The 18,344-nt window shown below is 43.8% G+C and overlaps 1 protein-coding gene across 7 annotated transcripts in view; it reads left to right on the top strand.

Moving 5' to 3' along the window:
- CDK15 (cyclin dependent kinase 15) overlaps nt 1-18,344 on the top strand; it is a 44,012-nt gene that overhangs the window by 18,480 nt on the left and 7,188 nt on the right. For all 7 annotated transcript variants that reach the window (XR_005602364.1, XR_005602363.1, XM_019290227.2 and 4 more), the window contains 4 exons: nt 1,150-1,213; nt 8,260-8,308; nt 10,887-11,026; nt 16,343-16,480. Coding sequence is in view for 5 of the 7 variants with exons in the window: in XM_019290227.2 (XP_019145772.1) it covers nt 1,150-1,213; nt 8,260-8,308; nt 10,887-11,026; nt 16,343-16,452 (363 nt within the window). In the remaining 2 variants the exon portion in view is untranslated. The remainder of the gene's footprint in view (nt 1-1,149; nt 1,214-8,259; nt 8,309-10,886; nt 11,027-16,342; nt 16,481-18,344) is intronic.

The following is an 18,344-nucleotide window of genomic DNA, read 5'->3' as shown; positions in this document are numbered from 1 at the left end:
CTAGCAGATGCTTTACAACTACAAACAGCTGGCTTTATATTTCTTCCTTTGTTAGTGTATTTTTTCACTGATGCCTGTTTTCTTGCAATCTTACTACAAATTTTTGTGAGACCAAGTTCCCCATATCATGTATCTCAGCTTACATTTTAAGGAACAGGAATTGTTTATTAAATGCAAAGGTAACTAATGTGAGACAAATCTAGTGTTGGAGAACAGAAAGTGAATAAAAACCCTGAAACTTTTCATGTTAAAATTTCACTGTTTTTTAAGGAAACCTGATAATTCTGGGCATTGTCTGGATGAAAGCTTTGAATGCTTGGAGCTAGCAGTACTGATTTATAGTACCATTTCACATGCTGTGAACTCTTCTTAAATATGTGGCTTTACCTCTTTAGCACAAATCATCCATATCAATAGTCACATGCCACTTTGCATGTGTTAAGTAATAATAACAACACTAAACATCCACAACTGCAGAAATCCATATATGCTTGATCTCACACATTTCAGCAACTAAAACGAAGTTGGAGGAGGCTTTACTGGCCCAGACTTTGCTCAGTGAGCAGCTACTGCTGAAGCCCACAATCCCCAATAAAGGCCAAAGATTCTGCTGAAGCTCTGTATCCTTCAGAATGAGGCTCTGCACTGCTTTCTAGCTCCTGCTACTAGACCTCTCTGCCAGCTTTACTTTCTCACCTCAGAAGGCAAGGGTTTCTCTCAGAGCTCACAGCCTGTGCTGCTGCTGAGCATACCAGCTGCTGCCAGTGCAAGCGGGCACAGTAAGTCCCCAGTGCAGCTCTGGTGTGGCAGAACGCCTTCAGCACTGGAAGGGGCTCAACTGTGTGACCCCTGGGCTGGCAAGCACAGGCAGCAGTGGCAGCGGGCAGTGAAGCTGCATATGCCTTCGCTGATGTTCCCAGCAGCAACAGCATTCAATCTCAGCAGGACCCTTTCTGCTACGTAATCAAGTGCTAAAATGTCAGTGTCCTTCATGCACGGTGATAGATCCAGCACCAGCCAGGGCAGTGTAATTCTGCACAGGGAAGGCCAGTCACTCTCAATTGAGACTGACTCCTCCAACTCCTCACCAAGGCAAAGAATAGGCAGAAAGAGGTTATTGTTCTTCTCACTCTCTTTCTTCTTTTGCAGGTGTTGGGGGTCCCAACTGAAGACACCTGGCCAGGACTTTCCAAGCTCCCCAACTATAACCCAGGTAGGATTTAACTCATGAGAAGGCCAGCTTCTTCTCTGAGCCACTAGCCACTCAATTGTTGGATCAGTAATTCTTATTATGAAAAATCATGTGCTTCAGTGTTACTAAATCCCTTGAGCTACATAATGGCAGTGGTGTTGTAGTACCTCCAACAACAATGGGATTGGCTTAGTGTACAAACAAAGGTACATGTGTTGCAGAGTTGCCTCACAGAGTGCTGGTATATGTAAGTCTGATGGAAGATTTCATTGCTGCAAGTTTCACAGTGTATATTTAGTCTCCACTCCTCAGTGGAGTGGAGCAACGGACCAGTGTCTCCTGGTTTAGACTGGAAAAGCTGACAGGCACCTGGAGACGAAGTTTATCTGAACTCTCCTTATTTTCATGGAGATTGGTTTGGGGACCTTTAAACCTCAGTTTTAAAGGTCACTGTCCCTGATTTTGATGTGGGCAAGGTGAGAAATCTGTGTGATTTACAAAGCTGGATTCTTTTATTTCCACATGGGCTGGTAGAGAAGTCTGTGTCCTGGACTTCAAAGGGCCAGTTGTCTCGTATTTTGATGTGGGCAGGTTGAGAAGTATGCTTTGAAAAGCTAGCTCAGTCACTCTCCCTCTCCCTCTCTCTCTCTCCCTTTCTCTCTTTCTCTTTTTGTTTAATGTTTTCTCCTGGGAAAATATATTCAAGTGTCAGTGAGGGGGAAATGATGAGCACTCATTCTCAGCCTCTCAGCAGGATCATTCTGTAAGAGAAATATAAAAGTGAAATATTAAAAACCCTAGAATGTGAAATTCACCCATTTACAATCTATCCATTCTCTCTCGCTTGTGCCATAGGAGCGTGGTGGGGGGAGCCTGTCTATCTGGAAGGGGAAAAAAAGAATGGGGGAGAGGAGGAGGGAGAAGACGTGCTTTGAGCAAGAGGTTTACGGGTTTAGTAGAGCATAGTAACATCTTTTCAAAGAAGTGGGTGTTGCTCTGTGACCCAGTCCAAGATGCCCCTCCTTTGATTCTGGTGCATGAACACTAAACAGCCCCCATTTTCACATGGTAGCCGAAATTGGCTGAACAATAACCTGGTCTCACAGTCGAAAGGACTGGAATCTTTCACACAATTAGCTGAGACACATTAATCAAACCAGCGTGAAATGGGAATGTGTCGCTGTCCACAGCAAGTTTAATTTGGGTAGCAAGCAAGCACAGAGCAGACAGCTGGAGGAAGCATTTTCTTCTCTAAGTTGTAGAAGGCTTGGCTGGGTAGTCTACAAGTTGAGTAGTCTGGGAGATAAAGAAATGCTCATGTGTGAGAGGAACTAATCACAAAGAATTTTTTATGCCAGTCATCTGCTAATACAAGGCCTCAAACATACAAACTGAGTGATGATGATTAGGTATCCTGATGCTGTGTAGAGGGACAATCTAAAAGAGCAATCATAAAGGCTATGCCAGCAAAGATACTTGCACAGATGACAGAGAATGTGAGTGCCTAGAACTGCTCTGAGTAGTAATTCCCTCAGCTCTGTTTTGTCTGAATAGCAGTGCTGTCCTCTGCTGCTGTGGAGGTTGCCAGTGGCAGGGCTGGGAACAAGAGGACAGGCACCTGGGCAGCATGGCAATAGCTCCAGTGAAGTTGAGTCATCATAAGCAGTTTTCAAGTCTGACTTGCTTTCAGACTTGATAGAAAGTTTCCCATATAGACTCCAGAGGGGCAGAACTGACGTGTGCTCTGCTGTGATCCTGGGATACTGGTGCCTTTTGTGGCTGGACAAGGCAGAAATGCAGGACTCAGAGGACACCGTTCTGTTGGAGCATCCCATTAAGCTGGCAAACACATGGAAGAGCGGTGCTATGTCACTGTTTGGGGCAATAGCTGTGTTAGCTGGAGAGGCAATATCCCTTTCCCTTCCTGAGATCCTGACTAAGGGGCTGCGAGCTGTTCCAGCCACATACTGGAACCAAGCGCTTGGCTCACATCTGGATTGAACAAACCAGTCTGGACAGAAGAAGACTAGTCTAAAGTTGGACTATTTGCCCTACTCATGAACTAAATCAATTCACTTTTTGATGGGACTGCTGGTAAGAAGACAAGTTAGTCTCTTTGTTTAAAACTATTTGCCATTTATATGCTTCTGGGCACTTCCCCTCTCTTCCCTGAAGCACAAATGCTGTTTCCCCCCAGGACATGCTCAGCCTGAGTACAATCTGTGAAGTCTGCTTGAGAAAACCTTCTCTCCTGAGGTTATTCCCAGACCATTTGTGCAAATCTGGGTGCCTGGGTTGGTTCAGATAAGCAAACAAGCTTTGGAGCTCTTCCCCAAATCTGATGGTTTGAATTCTTTTAGCTAGTCCTATTGATGTTCACACTGAGCACAGGCAGCAAACAAACAAACAGGTTCCTGCCAGAGGCAAGGAACGAACACCGGCAAAACAAAGCACTGAGGTGTGATCCTATTCTCATTGAAGTTGATGGCAAAACTCCCACTGGATTCAGCAGCTTAGGCTCAGCCCCAGACTGGGATTGTTACTGGAAGGGTTCCTGGGCCAGGTGGGTTAGTAGGAATCTTTGAAATGAAATCTGGAAACCTTTAGATGTATTCCTGTCACTACTGTGGGCTTGAGCACATCCTGCTGCAGTCTGAAGAGGATACAGCATGGGCTGTGGGGTCTGTGAGTCAGGCACACACAGGGCAGCTGGAGGAAAAGCAGCTCTCCTGCCTCCTCTATGGGCAACTGGCAAGGGATGAAACGTGCAAAGGAGTTTTCAACTACCTTATGCCCCGGTGTCTTCTTGCACAAAGAAGTTCAGGAACAGCCTTGTGCCCATTCCCTATAGTTTGCCAAAGTCTCAACCTGGCTCCAGGTGAATGGGAAGGATGGGTGAGTAACTCATTCGTGGTTTGTGATCTCACCTTCTCTCTGCAGGAGAGACACTTTGGGTAGGAAATAACGTGCAGTCATAGGGCCTGCAAGCACGTTTGAGAGCCATTCCATGGAGAGTGTGAAGGATTGGGAAAGCTCCTGCCCCACATCTCAGCACACTCACTGGCTGTCTCCCTGGCTCCCCGGGCTTACCAGCCCTACCCATAGTGACAAGGCTTTGCCCTGTGTTTGTTCATTTGTTCTGTTCCCCTCATTTTGCTTCCCCTGAAAGAGGCAGTTGTAGCTCTGTTAACACTATTTTTGAAAGCTCTCATGCTGTGTGAGCTCAAATCCTTGCATTAATCTACTGCTGTGTTCATTTCACTGCACTGAAAAGCAGTGAGTTTAAATCCCCTCTAAACACCATTGGTGACACCAGAAGGCCAGTGTTTTGATCCAGCCCCATTAATGGTTACAAGTTTGAATCTAGACAGCAGGGGTCAAGGGCAGGAAAGGATTAGGAATCACAGCCCATGACATTAAGCTAGTGCTTTTGCCAAACTGGGAATACTGGAGTGCCCTGTGTACCAAGTTAGTTTTTGGTTGCTTTTTCTGACATTTGGATTCCAAAGAGTGGGGAACAGTGCATATCTATGTATGACATGATGAACTCACTGGAGTGAGCTTTACTCCTTGGTTTATTGCACAGGCTGACTGATGAACTTGCCTATGCCAGGTAGTATCACCTCACGGAGTAGATACAGGTTTCACACAAGGCCTTTTCAGATGCAGCAATGACTTTCAAATGAAGCCTAGTTTTTCACGTATCTGCAGGCTTTGGTATGCTGTATGAGATTTAGAAGCTTTCCAGAATCAACATGTGCTCCCAGGTATGGCTTTTCAGCGTCCGTTGCTTTTCCAAAATGTCACCAGCAGATGGAGGCAACAAGCAGCAGGCCCTGACACGCAAACTTCCATGACATTTGTGAAAATGCAGATGAAGTCTGCATTCAGAGTGCTTTTCTTTTTTTTTTTTTTTTAAATCTCAGTTTTCATGCTGATGTTTCATTTAACAAATTGGATGGTTGAAAACTGAATTCTAAAACGATAAAATTTTTATTGTCATAATAAACTGCATGTGGCTTTGATCTCGAAGGGAAGAGCAGCACTGTAACTAATGTGCAATGTATGCTGGCCAGGGTGTAGGGAAACTTCCCATCTGTGTGGCAATGGGCACAGCCTGCAGTTTCCAGCCTGCCACATAGACAGAGCTCTGCTCCTGTCCTGCAGCCACAGAGATTTCACTAATGAGAGAAATTTTCTCTGTGAGCCTGCAACCCCACTGCCTTCATCCAGCAGCACTTGGCATCCTCTTTCTCTCTCTTCATCAATTAGGAAAGTTTAACTTTTGTCCTCTGGCTTGCTTGCCTCATTATCAGTTCATTAGCCACTTCCACCTGGGTTTTCAAATAGGAAGGTATTTCCTCATTAGCACACTCTGCCTTGCGTAAGGATAGAAAATAACAAACCTAAGTGCTACCTTTCAGATCTACTCATATTGTTAAAAAAGCCAATCAGCCCTACACAATTCCATCATTTTATGTCTAGATCATCATTGTGAGATGATTAAATCGTATCTTATCCACTTTTTAGAATGATCTAAATATTCTTTATCTCTTACCTTTATGGAGTAGCTGTTTACAGTGTTTTACAATTTTAGATTGGTCTTAATCTTACAGTAGGGATAATACTTACTGCTCTGTTTTTACCCTGCTCAGGACAATGGGGCCTCGGCATTCTCTAAGGATTTGTCTATATGGGGTCAGGAGATTAATCTGAACTGATTTAAAGTGCATTAGTTAACTGCATTAAATCCTTGAGCAGAGACACACTGTTTTCTTACTCACATCTTCCGTTCATAATCAAAGCTCTGTATACTCAAAGTGGGAAATTTGGCAGACCTCACTCAGGCTGAATTCTTCACTGAGAGATGTGTTTGGACAGGGACAGGAGTCGTTGGCTCACTGGCTCTTACACTATTCCTTGCAGATAATTATTAATCTCCAGGTTACATATAAGATAAATTTAAGTCAAGAGGCTTGTTCAAGACAGCAAACACTATAATTCAGGTATTCCTCCCAGTTCCCAGTAAGCAAGCTGATATTTCTATTTCTAATGTAAGGAAAATCCTATTTCCTCTTTGGAATGTTAATCCTGAAAATGCACTCCACAAAAACAAAGTGGCATTTCACTTAGGTATCATTGAAACATTTTGCCCTGCTGTTACCAACTGAACATGCATATTTAAAATTGTGTGTTAAACTCATTAAAAAATATTAATGTTAAAAGATTTCAGTAGAGTTAAAGTACAATTACAATAAAGTAATCTTGGCATTTTTACTAAATATTTAATGAAATTTATGTATTGTCATAGAATGTTTTCATCTCACAAATCCAGTTTTTCTGACAGGAAGTTACAACATCTGAAAGTTTTCGGCCAGCTCTGTGAAGAGGCAGAAATTTCTACCTCATACAGAAAAATTTTTTGCCTTTCCAAACCATTTGTAAAATTGTTTTTCTTCTATTCTATCTTGAATCTTTACATCTCTGCTCAATATGGATAATTTATTTCTATACTTTTAGTGCAGCCAAAGGGGCAAAAAGAAGGAAAAATGATCCAGTGAAAATGTTACTAGTGATCCAAGAGGAATGTTCTGCCAATCTTGATGACTTATTTGGGAAGGGAGTATTCAAAATGCTAATATTTAATTTCTATATATTGGTGATATTCCAGTGCTCTGGCACATAAATAGTCATGAATCCCATCTCAAGTTATATTCCCATTTACTGCTCTAGAAATTACCTTAGTATTTGGGTGCAGGAGAACAATTCAATTCTGAACTGTTACTTACCCTGTGATAGACAGGTTTAACAACCTGCTTGCCTGGTTTAGTGGTGCAAGATTGCTGCTGGAAAGGTCAAGGGCTGGAAGTTCAGTCATTTGCACTTTTTCAGGTTGTCTGTGTATCAAGTTGGTCAGATGCTGGGTCTGGCACTCTGGAAATGGCTGCACAGGCAAAGGCTGAGGGGACTCCCACTTTGACTGCAGCAGGCAGCTCCTGTCCCTGAATAAAATGCCTGGTGCTTTTCCAGGCAGGAAGGGAGGGCAGATGCTCTTGGAGGGTGCAGCATAAAGCCCAACCAAGCTCTGAGTCTGCTGGCAACAGACCAGTGGTGCTTGCCTCCTGGTGGTCTCACTGCTGTGGGGAATGCTTGTCCAGGCTGAGCTGGAAGAGAGGTCGACACCACCCTTCCTGCTCTCCTTTCCATGACTAGAGTGCCACTGTTCATTCTCTGCTGTCAGAAACAGCGCTCAGGAAAATGTAGGTGGGTAGAAATTGCAGCCTTTCTGATGCAAGAATATTCTCTGTTGATCAGCTCTAAGGGGAAATTTTCCAGGCTTAAGCCATTCATTCATATCTAAACCTGAGAAAATTCATGCTTTACAATAAAACATTAGAGGAATGTATTCCTCTATATTTACCACAATGTTTAGAAATATATCCTTGAAAAATATCAACGAGAACACAGACTTCACAAAACTGCAAACTCTGCTAAGTTCCAGTCTGATAGAGATCACAATAATCAGTGAGTACAAAGCCTCCATGAGCATGGTTAACTGGACAAACAACAAATTTAGTGAGAGCTGTGGGCACGAAGAGAGTGGGATCAAAGTGCCTTGCCTCCATCCCCAATCATACTGCTGCATCCATGTAGAAAAGCCCCATGTACCCACAGAGCAATATGTGAAGCTCAGCAGCCCCTTGGAAAGCCAAGACAATTGCTGGGGATTCAGGCCTGCAAACTTCTTTTTGCTTCCTTTGTGTGAAGGCTTTAGGGACTGATACTGCTTTTATTGATGTCAAAGCTAAGACTCATGCTGTAACAGGAGGAGGTCCAAGGCCTATACTCACAGATATATGAAAGGAAAGGGTTACAGAACTGGAACAGCCTTATTAAGATCAATGCAGGTACTCAAGTCCTATAGAATAATGTCTATTTATAAATAATAAGATGGTAGATTCTATATGGCCCTTTGAAATTCTGAGCACATTTTTTGGTAGGGGCTCAAAGAATGGGTTTTGGCTTGATTTTCATTTAATCTTATGATTGCATATTACACTTTCTAGAACTGGTTGCTTCCAGAAGACCTCAGAGACTCCAAGTTATCTGTGACAGGTAAGCTACCTATAACAGCAATGTCAAAATCGCCTCTGGGTTTATTTGTTTCTTTATGCAATCATTTAACTTGAAATGAGCTCTTTTGGCAAGCTCAGGAAGAGCAGGGTGTCTCTGTAGTAACAAGCAGATCTAACATCAGTTAAGCAACTGATTTTGAGAGATTGCAGTAAAGGTAGACACACAGTGGGTTTAGTATTCTCAGAGGAGTAGTGATTATTCTGAGATAAGCAGTGATTCAATGACTTCGTGTGCAGCTTTTTGTGGGGCACAGTTCAATTGAGAAGGTTGTACTTTCCCAGGCCCTCTTGCCCAGACTGAGGACAGACTTCGCACTGTCCCAGTTTTCATTTTTGAAAACAGACTGTAGGAATGTTGCTCAACAGCGCTAAGGAAGACATGCTAGGAAAGCATTTTCATGAGACAATGAAATAATCTTGTGATTAGTTAGGAGGGGAAAAATCACATTCTTAGTGGCCAAAAGCTATGACATGAAGTCCATGGTTACACACTCAGCTTGACCAAACACAGCAGCACTGCTGAATCACTCCCTAGTGTGCTAAGGGGAGGGAGTATTTTTTCAAGCACATATACACACACACACATATATACAGAATGTATGTATGTATCAGTGAAAGAAATTTATAATCAAAGTGCCCTAACCTAGCTCAGGGAGTCATTCAAATCAAATCCCCCTAAACTGATTTTGAGGCACACAACAGGTTTTACAGTTATGTAGGAAAAGACAAGACAGGATTTGTCCTCAAGATTGTGTACAGGCAGACGTCAATAATCAAATATCCTTTGGGGACATAACCACATTTTTCATTGCTGCTGCTTATTATCTGTTCAGCTGATTGCTTGGGATCCAGCCCTGCTAGAAGGGAAGTGTCTTGCCCTTCAGAGCAGGATTTCCCAGATGCTGTTCTAAATGGCTGAACAAACATGCTAAAGTTTTCAGCAAAGAAATTTCCAGGTTACTGAAATGCCAGCCATTGTCGTGCACAACTTGAGAACACAGAAAGCTCAATATGTCCCAGACCCTGATAATGCAGATCCTGTAACAGAACAAATCCCCTCTCAGCCTGAACAAAGCAATAAGCATATTCCTTGCAACTGTGCTATATTGCACTTCTGCTTTTAGGCCATAATCTTTTGACACACTCCATTACAGGTCATACCAAGGGGCTGGCCTAGCACCTCTGTGGCAGAGCTCTGGGCTGCATGTGGGCCAGCTCCTGCTCTGCCTTAGAGTCCTGGTGCTGCCATGGCCAAATGACTGCCTTGGAATGCTCAGCTCGGGAGAAGGAAAGAGCTGCTTCATACAGACCGCTCAGCCATGACTCTCCATGGACAATTAAGAAATCAAAGGGGAGCTCCCCACAGAGCTTGGCCGCCACCAGGAAGCCTGAGCCATGGTGGGAAGCACTGAACTGTGTTGCTGACCAGAGTGTGAGCCTGCAGCAGCAGGGACTGAGGGGGCAGAAGCTCTCCAGTAAGACCCTGTCATGCAGCTCTAGCAAGAAGCCTCAGACTGGATGCTTTGGTTCCCTGTCCCATCCCTGCTCCCCAAGGAAGCAGGGGCTTGAACTGTTTTGCTGGAGGTGAAAATCCAGCAATTATCTACCACAAATTTGTTTCTCAGGGTCTCTTTCTCTCCTTCTATCTTGGTGGTTTTTTCCTCATCTTTTATATTTTACATTTTATCTCCTCAAAACAAAAATGTCAGCATGTCGAATGTCCTGTATAGGGAGGGGGAATGCAGGGGCAGGGGGATCCCAGCCCCTGATGTCACTTGGAGGGGAAGCACCGCTGGGGGCCAAGGGAAGAAGCACAACAGGCCATGCTCTGAAGCTGAAATGTGATCAGAACAAACAAACAAAGTAAAAGCTGTAAAACTAAATGACTATTTTTATTTGTTTCCTTGTTGGTTTGTTTTCACTCTTCCACTTCCTTGTCCCCAGCTGTGTGCTCCTCTAGAGAGGAGCCACTTGGGATTGGTATTTGCTGGGCATGGAGCATATGTGTATTACATCTATTTTAAGCATTCACCCTGAGAAACAGATTCTTCTCTGGGAATCCCCAACACATTTTACAACCAGCTGCACTACTGGTACTGGGGTAGGAGAAGAGGAAATGGTATTTTCTTTAGGTTTATTAGGTTTGACCTCTAGTCTTCTCAGTGGGCCAGTCACATTATTTTCTACATTTGGATTGTCACTGTAAACCAGTACCACCAAACTCTGATATTACAGTTACAACATGTAAAATATAGTCTCCTCAGCATCATTTCCCCTTTCACTTACAACCTTCTTTTTACAAAACAGAAATTTGTTTTCAAAATTTGTCTGTAAACATGAGTTTGAGCTGAAATCCTGGATGCATATACTCCAACATAGTCAAACTCAGATGGAACAGCAAATGTCCTGAAAAGCTATATAGCTGTGGTGGGTTTATCCAGCTTCCCTGTGTCCCTCCACTATCTTCACCTCAAGCAGAGAAGGGCTGGGTCATGTTCTGGTTCCAGCTTTCTGGCTCGTCCTCATCTCCTGTGCTATTTTTTCTTCTGTTTTTCTAGGATGAGCAGGGTGCCAGCAGCAGAGAATTTGGCCTCCAGGATGCTCACAGCCTTCCCTCCAGGCCGAATCTCTGCACAAGATGCGCTTCTTCATGGCTTCTTCAGCCCTCTGCCTCCTCAGCTCTATCAGGTTCCTGCTGGTAAGTTAACTCTCAATTTCATCTCACCAAGAAAGAGCTGCTGCACGTGCTATTTATTATGAGTTTCCTCTCTATTTTGAAAGTCTCTGCCATTCACCCAGATGTCTCTCTTTTCTGCTTGCACTCCCTCCCTACTCCTGTATGCTGCAAAGTTTACATCCCATTGCAAATTTGATAACTTGCTTTTCTGTTTTCTTCCACTTGACCACTGTGTTAATACTAGAAGGGGACCTTGTTGGGCTGCCACCATGGTCCATCTGCAAAGCAGAGGTGTATATGCTTTGACAGGTCATTTCTCCCCCATTCTGTAACTCCAAGGGCCTGGAGATTTCCCCCAGCTCACACTGTGTGTTCAGTGTAACTCACCCGCTGGTCCCTCCTGATGTCCTGAATTCCCATCTGCTCAGCATGGTGTGCTATCCCCAATTCCCTTGGACTGCTCCTCCTGCTCCCTTTTGATGTTGAGACAGCTGTTCCTTGTACCCTGTCACACCAGTTCTCCCTCAGTTTTACCTGCTTTATTTTCCTCTTCCCTTGCTCCCTTCTCTTAAGCACATAGCTGCACACACAGGTCTGTCTCTGCTGTCCTGAGCTGACAATAAATACAGGGTTCTCAAGCTACAGTTCTGCTCCTCACTAGGAAAAGCTCTCTCCTATTGGGCAGCAGGCCAAAGGGACCTTGCATTCCCTGTTGCCTCCTGGGCACCCTCTACACTTGTTAGTTTGGTGGTGTGTTTTAAGATAGGGGCAATTAAGAAAAAGCCTTCATGGACTGTGTTGTCAAGCTATTGGAAAACCAAATTGCTGGCTCCTGCAACACATCCCAAGTGAAGGAACAGCCAGCTAGCATCTCTCCCAATCCCCCAAACCGCTGCCCTTCAGAAGGTGCTCTGTGTGTGTATGTGCTTGAGTGAGAGACATCTGCATTCCTTTTCTGTTCACCCAGCCACAGAGCACAAATCTACTTTGACACTTTTAGAAAAATGAAAAGATGGAATCTCGCAGGAGCCTGCCTGTGCTGGGGGGGGAGGAGGGGAGCACGCACAGCAGGAGGGAAGTTGACTTTTCTTTATACATATAGGGTTTTTTCCATGCAGAGTTTAAATTATGCCTGATAAAAGGAGTTTCGTGGATGTTTCAGTTCTTTCAAACCCTCCTGGCTTCCTCCCAATTAAATGAGGTTTGTCAAAGCCACAGGGCTCTGCTGCTGCCAGAGAGGCGGACAAGCACTTCCCGCAGTGACATCTCCAATCCCCAAGGGAGAAGATGAAAGTGTCAGTGCTGAGAGAGAGAGAGAGAGAGAGAGAGGAAAAAAACAGGTACAGAGACAGACAGTGTGAGAGAAAGGAAGAGAGTGAGGAGAAATAGGAGGAATGAGAAAACGGATTGGCATAATGTGTCAATCTCTCCGATATGCTGCCAGCAAGGGGACAGATTCATTTCACCTGGGTTTAGGCACCATCCCATATTTATTATCCCCCATATTGCAGCAAGAAGTACCTCGTGGACAGGAAACTGCATGGCGTTATCATAGCAACCAATGTGTTGAGAACAGAATCAAAGTGCACAGGGCTGAAACAAGTACAGTACGATCATGCAAGACCATATTCATGAGTGACTCATTAAGCCTGTAAAATTTAGGCAATTCTGAATAATTCCCCATGTAGCCATTCCTATTGCCATAATTGTTTAAGACATTTTCTCTCTTGTGTCACTTTGGCATAATACTATTTTGGAATTTAACTGTATCATTTTAAAACTCTTGTTGCTATGATAACAGTGGAGATTTTAAATATATTCTGTTCGACTTTGTTCTGGAGGATGCTGGCTATTAGCTGCCATCCTCTGAAGGGGAAAGTTAAAGCAGTAGGGCAAGGAATGATCTGGAGATGAAAGGTGAAAGAAGATGGGGTTGATCCCAAGGTGTGTGAGAGAGTAAGAGAGAGACATTAGAAAAAATAAAAGGTTTTCTTAAGAAATTATTCTCTGTTTTTATTAAATAATTGTATCCATAACTGTCCTTTTTATAAGTTGTTATGACAAGCTGGAAGCTAAAGGATGTTTTTCAAAGGTCAGTTCCTGGGAGAAAATAATTGGAGAAATCACTGTTTTGAAGTCAAGTACCCCTCCAAACAGCATGTTTCTGATTACTAGGGGGAATGTTAATGGTTAGAGGCTGGCTGCTGCCCGTGGGAAGGGGGAAAGGGAGCACAGGGCTCTATACTTCCTGGAGGTCAGCTCCTACAGAGTAGAACAAGTTGCTGTTGCTATGCCCATCTGAGTGCAAAGTGCTAGAAAAAAAGAGTAGCCTGTGCTCTAAGGGAGGAAGAAGATCCTCTGTCCTCTGAGTGGGCTGGCCCACAGATGGGCCTCTCCCACAGCTGCTCACTCCTGTGGCTCTGAGGCTGAGGCTCGGGTTCAAATCTTGCTCATCATCTTGGTGGCCTTAATTCTACATGTGCCACCAGCACCTCTGGATATAAAACCAGAGAGAGGTGCAGGGGTTTCTTCAGCTTCCCTTCAGTGTGGCTAGTAGCCTAAGGGGTGGTAGTGATGACCTTTTGTAAAACCGGAGCATTTGCTGTCCTTTTTCTGGCCAAAGCCAATCCTGAGACAATTATCTTTGTGCAGTGCAGCCCTGTACTGCAGCAGCTCTGATAAAACTTCAGTCTAACCCTTTGCCACCTGCTAAAGCAGAATGTTTTCTGTCCAATTAATCCCTCCTGGAAGAAAGATGAGATCCTTGAATCAAGAAAGCATGAGCTGTGCTCTCAACTCAGTGTCAGTCCTGAAGTGCAAAGGGCCTTCTGAGGAGGTATCTCACTCTGTTGTCAGACAGGTCAGACACAGTAACAGTTGCAGCTTATTATTCTTGTTATAGATTTGGTTTATTTTCCCTCTCTTTTGCCCTCTGATGCTTTAGAGCAGGCTTGCAAGCAGGGAAGGTAAGCAGTGGGATTTGGGGTTATCAACAGTGCACTCCCAAGAAAAGACACTGCAAGAAGGGCTCTGGCCAAACCATCCGGGCACAGGGCCCAGGGCAGCCTGAGCTGGCAGCTCAGATCCTTTCCCCACCAGACCAATATCCAGTCTCAGTAGAGACCTTTCTCACAGCGTAGGAGATGTTCAACCCCGGCCATATCCTCAGCACAGCAGTTAGTAAATTCCGGTATGTGCTCCATGAGGAGGATTGTGTGTTGCATGGATGTGATCCTGGCTTTGACTAGGAGGTACTTGCTCTTTTTGGGTACAACTGGTCTGTAATTGTTACCTCCCCCAGCAACACAAAATCAGTGCAGCAGGTGATGAAGACACTGTACCATTTCTCCTGAAATAGCCCACTATTCAGCCTTTCAGAGACAAGGAGGAGGAGGGAGGCTTGATGTTGACAGTCATTTTAATGTCTGTTGCATCTAAACTAAGACAAAGCAAGTAAGCAAGTGTGGGCAATGAGGACGTTAAGGCTGCAAGCCACTGCCTACCAAAAATCCCATTACTGTGGGGATTAACCAGCAAATGGTAAATGTTATCACAGGGGACATACAAGAAGAGCTGGCTTTCATGACCCCTTGTTTGGGTTGGATGGTTTCCTTAGGACCTCCTAAATAGCTAGAAGGTTCATACAGTCACTTGGTTTTTTACCACTCTGCTTTGAGACCTCTGTACACAGCAAATGGATATCCTTCACTGCAAGTCAGATACAGACACCTACAAAGTTCCTACCAGGTATATGAATCTGGCTTATAATGTGTCTTAAAACAGGAATAAATCAAAACTAGCATTGAGCAGGAAATTCAGCTGCCCCTCCTAAGCCAGAAGCATTCTTATCTGTGAGGTGATAAAACAAATCTTCACTTAACTCAGGAAAACCACCCCTCACTTCACCTGGTGTGATCCCCACGCTGGTGGAAGATCTGCTTGCCTTCATACTGACAGGACATTAAAGTTTTGTTTTCTGTCATTAAGCCACCACCCTAGGAAAGAGCTGTTGCAACATCACAGCAGATGCTTGCCAAGTGCACAGGACTCTGGACATGTTGCCCTGTTTAAGCTCTTCCCTGCATGCTGTCCTGGGGCAGGTATTGTGCTGGGCACTCTTTAGGAGCACGGGGCAAAGGGAAAGATGGGAAAAAAAGGAAAATTTCCTTTGCTCACTCCCCAGCTCCTGCTCTTGCAAAAGCTACTGGCGCAAAGTTTGGCCCATGTGACTTGTGGAAACAAAGTCCTACAGACATGGATCAAATGCTCTGACTCCCATTGATCTCAGGCCAGAGAATCTCTATAAAGGTCTTATTGTTCAGGGAGACAAACCACTCTTGGGGCGAGTGCTGCTAATACCGTTCACGGAGGCAGACACTATTGCATCAGAGGTTAGCAGATGTTTTTCTGTATTTTTTTCTAATTGCAAGTTATTTCTGAGGTTTCTTTAACTTCCATTTTCCCTTTAACACTCCAAAATGCAAATCTGAAAAGATTTAGTTGTCTTGTTGGCTGTGAAAGACATCCAGGCTGGAAGTCTCACGTAGTCATTTCCCATCCTCAGGTGCACTTCTGACTTCACCCAGTTATCAGCAGAAAAGAGTAAATGGGGATGTAGTGATCAGGTTTCTAAGGCACAAAAGTTAAAGCTAAGTTTGAGATTGTGACAGCAAGCAACTATGAGCATAGGAACTCAATTAGCCTGAAAGACAACTATCTCATTATCTTTCCTAAAATGATATAAATACATAAGAATATAAAAATTTAAAATAAACTCTCTATTGACTGTCTAGATGACTGAATTTCACTGCTCAATTTCTTTAAACACCCACTTTAGTATTTATTTATTCTAAGCGTGAAGCGGCTACGATAATTAGACTGTCAGATTTGGTAAGTTAATGAGGAGTCACTGGAGTGGAAGGTTTTGCATTTGTGAGATTGCTGAAGGAGAGAAGCTCTGTGCCTTCGCTCTATCTCTTTTTTCTTTTTCTTTTTTTCCCCTCTGCTGGGTGGGAAGGAGAGAGCTTGGCAGTGCACAGATCCATTTGAATCCTTTTGATTAGCGGGCTGCACTGTTCTACCAAATACTATTTTGCTGGTTGCTCCAAGAAAAAGAAAAAGAAAAGAGAAAAGAAACTGCAGATGAGATTTCTAGAGAAGGGTGTCTAGATTAAAGAAATAATTTTCCAAAAACAATCAGAAGGAATGCAGCTGTGAGAAATAGGATCCTGAATTAGTTTATACTGTGGCTAATGTCACAGGAGAGCATTAAGAAAGTAGCTCAATGAAGGAAAAGGACCGTTTTGCAGCTTTATCTTTAACCTGATTTTTCCGCAGGACAATCAGTGCTCATGGTTCCAGGAGTGAGACTGCAACCTGAAATCTGTGACCTGTTTGCTTCTTACTGGAAAAGCCATGTCTCAGGAGGTTCAAGCAAGTTTTGGTAGAAATCATGGATGGTTGAATAATTCTTTGGTAAGCATGTAGTTGCCATTGTCAAAGCTGCTGCCGTCACCCTTAGCATGAATTCCTTCGTGTATTGAAGGTAGGAAAAGAGATCTGATACTCAGGGCTGGATGACCACATTCCAGGGTGAGAGCAAAGTGGGAAATCTCACATTCAGAGAGAAGACATCAGCAAGCCAATGGCCCCCAATGGACAATGTTCAGTGGTATCACAGGAGGTTTGGATTTGTTTTGTCCTATTGCCAAGTCTCAGACCAGTGCCCTTTCCTCTGACGCTTCCCCAGTCAAATTATTGCTTCATTTCCCCATTGCTTAAAATGGCCAAATTGCCTTGTTCTCCTTTGTCCTTGCCTACTGAGTTCACATTTCATAGCTTACTTGTTTTGATTTCACACACATTGGAACCTGGGCAGAGCTAAGCAAAATCTCCTTAGCTTGTAATATCCTTGATTTTAATTAATCACTATTTTAGTGCCACACCTCAAAATGATGCTTCAGCATCAATATTTTTCATCTTCTTTTTGTTACAGAAGACCAAAAGCTCACTTAAAATCACTGTTATTGAAAGAAATTACCAGAAAATATCCTTTTATTATATCCTGTCTCTTTGTTTACTTTGTGCATTTGTTAGCAGCATGTGTCCTGTCTGTGTCACCACTGCATCTGTGCTTGCAGGGCAGACCTGGAAACTGGTCTTGAGGCCAAATTACTTTGACTGTCTTATCGTCTGCCAAGCTAAGAGTCAACCTTAGGATAGCAGGACACACCTCAGCTACCCATCTGTGCTTTCAAATGCACGTAGATGGCATGTACCTGCCATAGGATCAGGTCCCAGCACTCAGTGCCTGGTCTCACAGCCTCTCTCTACCCCTTCTGCCCTCATCATGTAGACAACAGCAGGCAGAGAGAGGCCAGCCTTGAATCCATTTAAGAAAGACCTGACATTGCCAGAGCTGTGACCAGACTGGGTTTTGGAAGCAGCCTGAATGCCTTCCCTACTCACCTGCTCAGCTGAGTGCAGACAGGACGGCTGTTCTCTCTCTGTGATCAGAGAGGAACTAATCCTGCCAGAAAAGCTGGCTGTCAGTTCCATTAAGGCTTCTGGGACAACTCACTTGAGGAGGGCACTCATGCATCAGTGTTCAATGAACTTGGATTTGGCCCATTTTAACTGATTCAGAGAGCATTTCACAAATATATCATTTAAAATAGTGAAACTTGGAACTAGTAGGAGACACTCTTAAGCATTTTTTTTATATTAACCTGGCCTCAAAATGATTGTGTCCCTTTTTTTTTAGCTGCTTACAAAGCATACTAAACAAGCTTAAATGTCAACTCAAGTTTTCTTCTGCAGTTCATTACAGGAAAACATTTTATATGTGATGGTGCTCATATTATTAATTCTCTTTTTAAAAAAGGCATCTGGATTCAGACATGCAAGCCAGGTTATAAATGAAACAGTAATTTTTTTGTCATTTTAATAGGCTACCAATGGAAAGCAGGGGGTTCTGTATGCTTTTTCAAATGTAATGAGAGGTAGATAGGCATCTAAAGCACAACAGCCTCATGCTGGCACATGAGAGAATGGAATTTCCTGGGAACATAATGAAACTGGCCAGCCTTCCTTCATTTGCCAACCTGAGTTAAGTTACAAAAATAGACAAAACCAAAAAACTAAACATACCGGGCTCCATCTTGAATCCATGGGCCCTGAGCAACACAGCAAGGGACAAAACATCATCACAGACTCCTCCTTGTTCTCCTTCTGGTGTCAGGAAAAGATGAGATACTGTCAGTCGTCTATCCCAGGGTGATATATACTCCATGCCAACACTCCACCCATTTTCTACCCAATTCCACCCACCACTTTCCCT

This window comes from Corvus cornix, chromosome 7, assembly GCF_000738735.6.
Source record: "Corvus cornix cornix isolate S_Up_H32 chromosome 7, ASM73873v5, whole genome shotgun sequence".
NCBI lineage: Eukaryota > Metazoa > Chordata > Aves > Passeriformes > Corvidae > Corvus > Corvus cornix.
Note: the sequence above shows the minus strand (reverse complement) of the source record. Positions and strands in the feature narration are given on the sequence as shown.